We start from the raw sequence: 8251 nt of genomic DNA on the forward strand, positions 1-8251 counted from the left end.
TCCTCCTCCAGCAGCTCCTTCTTTAGGGACACAGTCCTGCCAGGACAGTCATCCCAGTTCTGACCAGTCTGAAGCTCACTGGGTCTGGCATAACAAAGTCCCTGCCCGAGACACCAGCCTCTTCTGCCCTACTTTTGTAAATAAGCCAAACCAAGCCGTAACAAAACAAAACAAAACAAAAAAAATTCCACACAAAACAAACAAATAACAAAAACAACCCATACATGATTCCTACCTCCTCCTGAGCAGTGAACTCAGCAGGCAATTGGAGACAGGAGCTACTGTTTTTCACCATTACCCTTGTATCTGCCCCTGGTGGTCTGGCTTTGCAATTTAGGATGCAGTAGATATACATTTTCCCCAGTCTCGCTCCCAAGGCAGCAGAAGTACCCACTGAGGGAAGCTGACAGTCTAACCCCACTGCAGGTGTACAGTTGGGTTCTGGCGTAGACATCAACTGCTGGAGCCTGCCCAGAGGCAGGCAGGTTTGGAGGGGCTCTCTCTGGTCCTCCCCAGGTGTTTGGGCTGGGCATACAGGTGCTGTGGTGGGAAGGCAAACGCGCACCAGGTCATTAGTGAGGGAGTTGGGCATGGGAGGGGTTGTCACCATGACCTCAGCAGAGTTGCTCTGACTTTTAGTGCTTACATTAGGAAGATGAGGAAACAAGAGAAAGGGAAATATTTAGCTAACTTGCCCCTTCTGAACAGTCCCTTGCTGCCCACAAGATCCCGTTGCCATCAGTGAATGACCCAAACTACAAGACACCAAACTGGTCCTGAGCAAACATCATTAGAGTTCCTTAATTATGACGCAGTTCTCCTGTTACAGCACAACAGGGAGATATGGGCCAGGAAGGGTGTGAGAGGAAAATGAAAAAAAAAAATTAAAAAAAAAAAAAAGAGAGAGAAAGAAAAAAGAAAAGAGTAGAGACATTCCCTGGAGATCCGGTTATAGCATATTGAAGTTATTGGAAAGACTCCCATTGAGTGCAGCGCAGTTTGGGTCAGTCCCCCTGATGCACAGTGAAGGTTCTGCAGTCCTTTGAACTCAACATTATTTCAGTGAATCTATTAATGTTTGGCTGTGTTAAATGTATTATAATAATATTGCATTTGAAATAGAGTCACTTCTAATTCAAAACCATACAGCTTGAGCACAGGAAAAAAAAAAAAGTGGTATGTGTTCAGTAACATATTTCGTGCTGTGCAGCCATTCTATAGAGTGCATTTCACTGTGTTTTGTGTTTTATTCTTAACATGCATTCACAGTAGACAGCAAAGCAGCAGTTATGGGGTATGCTGTGAATGCATATTAACAGCAGTACACATTTGCATATCATGGATCCATAATACAAAATGCGTAGTAAAATCCTTATGAAAAGTTATTATGCATGCACAGTAGAGGCTTTTTAAACCTTGATATCTCAGCTATTTTGTTTCTCCACTATTTATTTGAAAATATTAAAAAGGTCAAATGATGGATTAAGACTCTGCAAAAATGTAATGTTACTACTGCAGAGGGAATCCTTCAACACAAACTAATTCATTTATTTTGTTTTTAGAAGCAGTATAAGAGCCATTCAAAAATGCATTTTACAATACCATTTGAGTAGCTTAAAAAACCCCACCTACTTCAGCAATAAAGAAGGAGGGAGAAAATATTTTTGTAAAAGTGCATTTTGGAGGCTAGGTGATAAAACTGGAAATTTTGACGGTCCTTCCCTTAACACCGAGCCACTACAATGTCAAGCTTTCCTTCAGTTTCTCATAGTATTTTTAGTATGCACTGAAAGAGGTTTTGGTTCCTCAGGACTTTGCATATTCAGATTATCGTGCATTGTATAATACTCTGAATATGCAAAATCCTTGAAAAGGTTGACAACCCTAAGGACCTTCCACAATATAAATCTTAATACATAAATTCCTATTGAGAATAATGGGATTCTACCCTGTCCTCTGTAACACAGATTGTAATATTTGGGATAAAATTAAACGAGTGTTATGAATGGTACAGCTCTTGCTCATTTTGAACTGTTGCCACTTAAGTTTTAACATCTTTGTCACTTCAAATACATTTGTCTTAAAAAAATAAAAATTAAAAAAATAAGAGGCCTGAGCTCTGTAAAGAATGAATGACCCGATATCCCTCACTTCTGTAAAAAAATACAAAGTTTGGGGTAAGGGGTTGGTTTTTTTTTTCTTTTAATGAAAGGCTCTAAAACTATTGAGCACATATACGTAGAGGTACATAACACGCTCTCCACACACATGCACAGCATTCTGCTGCTGTCTTTTTTTTTTTGTTCCTCTCTTTAATCAAAAAATGCCCAAACAGATTTAAATGAAACTTTGTGAAAACAAAATAATTGGATCGGGACTGAGAACATTAATGCCAAGCTTCAGCCCAATGTGAATTAAAGCAGATGAGTTATAAACCCTTCAAAAACAGGATTTATAATGGAAACGCTGACACAGACCCATAACAATAGCAGCTCTGCCAGGGATTATTTTAATACTAAAAGCATACTCAATCACTCACTTTATTAATAGAGATTATTTAGTCACTAAAAAGCAGTGATACGTGATAATAATGAAAGTAAACTTTAAAAAAATGTTTCTAAGGTGACACGCCGTTCCCCCTGTAACTGTCTTGATATCGCTTTATGTGACACGCCACTCCTTAAATAAAAAAAAAAAAACAAACACAAACCCCAAACACACCAAGGTCGAGTTTGCCATAAGCTCCATGGCAAGGCTGAGCCGAGAGGCTTTGTCGGCTTCGTTTAACAGTTTCTTGCCCGTGGAAAGAGACAAAAGGGTTAAGGGAGGAAGAGCAGGGAGTACAGGAGAGGCAGCTGGCGGGAACAAGGGCACGAAGAAAGGAGCAGCCAGGGAGGCAAATGGAAGCGCAGGAGATTTTTAGAAGAAAGAGCATGACTCCAAAGGAAATAACTCAGTTTTTAAAGAGATTTTGGGGAAGTGGTCTCAAAATGCCAAGCAGGCAGAGAAAATTTGGCAGAGGGGGATATCCTCTGAGTACCCCAAGTTACACCCACGAGCAGCAGGTGTGCCCTGGTCACACCGCATCACGCCAGGGCAGGACAGGGACAGGCAAGCCCCGCAACGTGCTTCCAAAAAAAGGCATAGTTTGTTAAATCTTCACGTTGTACGTCCAGGTTCCCACAAATCTTTTTTATTTCGGGAATGTCAAAAACCACTGAGGGATGCAAGGGGAGAATTTCTTACAGCTGGCAGGAGGTTTGCTTGTGTTGTCCTGCGCTCTGGGGCAACACATTGCACTCAAAAAAAAACCCCACACCCCAAAAATCGCTCCCAGCAGCATCACACAAAAACTACTTTTTGTGACTCTGCTATGTGTTACAGCACCGGCATTACTTCCTCATGCCTGCCTTCTCTTCTTCGCCTTCTTTTTTTTTCTTCCTGGGTACCAGGTGCACCAAAGGGACTTGGATCAATACAAGACAGCACTTTTCCTATAAACAATACTGTATTAACAACCACAGGGCAGCCGTACCTGTAGGCAGGGACAGTACCAAATGTTGGCAGATCTATCCGTGCAGCTAGACTGTTAAAAAAAAAGCAGCTCCAGTGAAAATGCACCTACTGTATGTGAAATGCTGGTGTAGATTTTTTTTCTTTCTTTCTTTTTTTTTTTTCCTATCAGTCTAACCTTCTGTGTTGATACATGAATGCTGGTACCCACTTAGAGGGATGCCAGATGATCAGTGCAGAATGAAGGTCCCAGGAGAAAGGCTCACGTGGTTTTCTCTGCCCCGTGACGTCACTAGCAGATGGCATGGGTACCAGCTCTGGCAGTTGGCATCAATGTCACTTTTTAGAGATCAATGAGATAGTGCAGATATACACAGATCTAGACTCCAGGAGACGATGCGACATTCAAACTGAAAAGATTTGGAAGGCAAAAAATGAAAACTGATTGTTGAATGAAATAAAAAGCTAAGGTAATACAAATAAAGATATATTTCAGTTGGTGCTGGGTGTGCATGCAAGTGTTTACAGATACAGTATCATTGTCTTGTATTTTATGTAAGCTATTTACTGTCTAATAACTCCTCCTAACATTTTATTCTTCTGATGCAATTGCATACTTTCATTGATGTTATGTAATATTGCAAGTGTGTAGACAATACTGATAGAGTTAGTTTTTGACTGGGGTTTTTGTTTAGTTTTTTTTTTCTATTAAAAAAAGTGCCTGCATTCATTTTGTTTGTTTCTTTGAGGACAGCGGGGTCCAAGCTTTTGCTGCTCTCAAACTACAAACAAAGCAAAATCATTGGGAAAAGGAAATTATTTTCCCATTCCAGGCTGGATTCTGAGCACACGTGCAGGACTGCAGTCAAAATCTACAGACCGCTCCTGTCAGCTACGAGCTGGAGGGAGACGTCTGAGCCTCGCAGAACATAAACAGTGCTATAGCGTGCAGTGAATTTTTCACCTCCCCCCCAGCACAATTGATGGGGGGAGAAAAAAAAATATAGGAGAAAGAAAAAGAGAAAAAGTGAATAAGTTGTTTCTAACTAAATATATAATATCAATTAGAATTTTTTCTGGGAAAAAGGAAAAAAAAAAAAGGTAGGGAGATTTTTTTTCCTAACTCTAATCTCAATATGTTTAGGATTAGATCATTCTGATTTTTGTCTTAATACAAAATAAGTAATATGTGATTTTCATAAAAATCTTTAGAAAAAAAAAAATTCTTCGTTTTTAATTATGTTACTAGCTGAGTGATCTGGGAGGGGATGTTCCATTAATTTTTTTTCTTTCCCACTCTAACTTACTAGAGTTTAATATCTTAATTCATAAGGGAAGAAATGTGGAGGGAAAAAAAAACCTTTGAAATAGAAGTCAAAAAGTGATTTTAAAACATTTAACCATCAGTTAATAGAGATATGGCACTTTTCAATTTCAAGACTGCTCTCGCTCTCCTCATTTTTTCACCCAGGGGAATTTGGATTAATGAAATTTCTGTATTGCTTTATCATGTTTTGCATTTCTTTGAATTCCACAGTGGCAAGGGTTCGAAGGGCTTGTTTAAAAGTAAGATAAATGAGCAAGGAGCTAATTGTACATTTTAAATATTGATTTACTCTATACTTATCTGTGTGAAATGTGGCTTTTTAGTTGCAAGATCCTGAATGTTTCCAGTTACTTTAAAATTCTGGGCAGCTTTTATTTTTTAAAAAGGGAGCACTTGCAATTGGCATTTTATGAGAAAAACGTAGATGGTGCATTTATATACCTACACACACACACACTCATACACACAGAGCGTGCACACAGATACATGAAAGGTGCATGAGGATGTGTGTTTCTAAGTTGGTAAACTTTAAAAAATGGAAATATTTAAATATTGTGCTGGCATTCTTTCAGGTAACTTAAGATTATAGAACCATGTTAACACTACCATTTGATGAGTCTGTTGTAATGCCAGAATCCCAGATGTGCAGAAAGTTTTCCAGAGAAAGTGATGACCAAAAGCAAATGAAGAACCCAGAAAGCTTTTCGAAGCAGATTGTGCTCCGAGGAAAGAATATTAAAAGATCTCCTGGAGAAGACACAGAAAAAGAGGAGGAGGAGGAAGAGAGAGAAGAGGAGGATGAGAACGGCTTGCCGAGGCGAAGGGGCCTTCGGAAAAAAAAGACAAGCAAGATAAGGATGGAAAGGATCAAATTCAGGCGACAAGAAGCCAATGCTAGAGAGAGGAACCGAATGCACGGCCTTAACGATGCCCTGGACAATTTAAGGAAAGTGGTCCCTTGTTATTCTAAAACACAAAAACTCTCCAAAATAGAAACTTTAAGACTAGCCAAGAACTACATTTGGGCTCTTTCCGAAATCCTGAGAATTGGCAAGAGACCCGACCTGCTCACCTTTGTCCAAAACTTGTGCAAGGGTCTGTCCCAGCCAACTACAAACTTGGTTGCGGGATGCCTGCAGCTGAATGCCAGAAGTTTCCTGATGGGCCAGGCAGGCGAAGGCGCCCATCACACCCGCTCACCCTACTCCACCTTCTACCCCCCCTACCACAGCCCCGAGCTCGGCACCCCCCCAGGGCACGGGACTCTCGACAACTCCAAGTCCATGAAACCCTACAATTATTGCAGCGCTTATGAGTCCTTCTATGAAAGCACTTCCCCTGAGTGTGCCAGCCCACAGTTTGAAGGTCCCTTAAGTCCTCCCCCAATTAACTATAATGGGATATTTTCCCTGAAGCAAGAAGAAAGCTTGGACTATGGCAAGAATTACAATTACGGCATGCATTACTGTGCAGTGCCACCCAGGGGTCCCCTTGGGCAGAGCTCTATGTTCAGGTTGCCTACAGAGAGCCACTTCCCTTACGACTTACATCTGCGCAGCCAGTCTCTCACCGTGCAAGATGAATTAAATGCAGTTTTTCATAATTAATGAGGAAAATGAAAATAAACAGTGGTCATTCACCTCCCCATCTAATTAAGAGCAAGCAGATGCTTGGGCACTGCGTAATTGGCACAACTCTATTTAACGTGTTTACTAGTTCCTAAAGTGTGTTTCAACTATTGTGGGGATTTTCTATGTATTAATAAACCCTTTTTCCGATAAGTATTTTTCCTTTCTTTTTTTTTTTTTTTGTCTGTAAACACTGTGAGATTCTGTTTCCTCTCAGAGGTTATACCCCCCCCTTTTTTTTTAATTTTTATTTCCCTATTTGCTTGATTTGTTGAGCAGTGTGTCTGAACAATATCGCTGAAATAAAAGCATACACACTGCGTAAAGTCAATGTCTATTTTGATTGTACAGTAATTATACAAATGCATGTTATTGAAATCAGATTAATTTAAATGATGTATTTATAACTGGTAGAAAATATATATTATGTATTTGAGGAAAACTGGATTAAAAATACTCAGAACTTTAAAGAAATTATCTCAGAACTGAGATGGGCTCGCAATATGCAGAGGTGAGAGTGCAGCAATATTGAAAGCTATGCAAAAAAAAAAAAGCAAACAAAAATCAACAGTTTTTTTGGTTGTTGTTTTTGGGTAAGCTAAGGAAAACCAGTGATTGTCACTGAGATTATTCAGCCTGACCTTTAGAGTGTTGCTGGCAAGGGCCACATGCTAATATTTTAGAAGATGTCGAAATTTTGCCTCAGTTATTTTGACCATATATAATCAGCACTTTTTTTTTGTATTGTTCTGACTTCAAGATGTAAAGGTCTGTTACAACAATGTATAACTGTGGTTTCTCACTACGTACTTTAAATGCAATTAAACATAGATGTTTCCACTTTTAAAATACATCTATTAGCTGTGATACTGTGTTTTGCCTGATACTTCTTATTTCACAGTATACAGCTGCCCTCGGTCTTGCCTACACAGCTTTTTTTCCCTGCACCCCAGTAGTGCTTTAGCCAGGGGATGGAAATCATGAATTATCAGGGCCAACCTCGTGCTATTTTCAGAAGGACGTATTAGCGACACAGCAAAAGCAGACCCAAAATATCACTGAAGCAGCTGTGTGCTAAATGAAACACAGGTTAGAGGAAGAGGGTAACTTTACAGCTCAATGAAATGCCGAATTTCAGATGGGAAAGGGCCCTGAGTGGACGCGGAGGCCACTAGCTACCCCTCCAGCTCTGGCTTATGGAGTGGTGCAGTAAAACCTGCAGAGAGAAGGACTCCCTCAACGTTGCTAATCTTAGTTTTGGCTAATAAACAGCAACAGTAAACTACAGATGCGTCTGCAACCCACGTTAGTTGAGCAGCTAACGGGATTCTGCACAGCCCCTCACACCTTAACAGAGTTGAGCTCAGCTAAGCCTCCGTCATTTTCTAACCGCTCAGAGGTATTTCTCAATATGGTACGTGAGTGACAAAACAAATGAACAATTTAGATAAAAGCCAACAGCCTTTAAACCTGTGGGTGAGCAAGACCTCTCGATTTTGAGGGATAAATAGCAGCTACCTGACAAGCATTCACCTAAAGTACCAAAATGCTATGCTGTGAATGAGCATGGAATAATTAAAAAAAACCCAAAACTATATTAAAAGTGTGAATTCCACCTGCAAGTTAGAGACCCCTGGCTGAATCACAGTCTGGGTTGCACATGTGGCACATGAACCTCAGACCCTCACTTGAGTACGCCGCTTGACAAAGAGGGGACAGGCCAATTTTTCCTGATAATTTGCCTAATTTCACAAGCGGGACTTGTTGTAAACAGTCTGCCCCC

General features: G+C 40.3%; 1 protein-coding gene across 2 annotated transcripts; it reads left to right on the forward strand.

Annotated features, from left to right (window-relative positions):
* Positions 1-3848: 3848 nt before the first annotated feature.
* Positions 3849-7335, forward strand: NEUROD6 (neuronal differentiation 6). Of its 2 annotated transcripts, none has more exons than XM_010118575.2 (2): positions 3849-3983; positions 5413-7335. In XM_010118575.2, exon 2 carries the CDS (start codon positions 5434-5436, stop codon positions 6445-6447), a length of 1014 nt encoding a protein of 337 aa, XP_010116877.1. In that variant the 5' UTR covers positions 3849-3983; positions 5413-5433; the 3' UTR covers positions 6448-7335. The 2 variants fall into 2 exon arrangements, with proteins under 2 accessions (XP_010116877.1, XP_086597801.1); XM_086741675.1 differs by lacking the exon at positions 3849-3983 and adding an exon at positions 4400-4614.
* The last annotated feature ends 916 nt before the right edge of the window (positions 7336-8251 follow it).

This window comes from Chlamydotis macqueenii, chromosome 2 (assembly GCF_036417535.1).
Source record: "Chlamydotis macqueenii isolate bChlMac1 chromosome 2, bChlMac1.mat, whole genome shotgun sequence".
NCBI lineage: Eukaryota > Metazoa > Chordata > Aves > Otidiformes > Otididae > Chlamydotis > Chlamydotis macqueenii.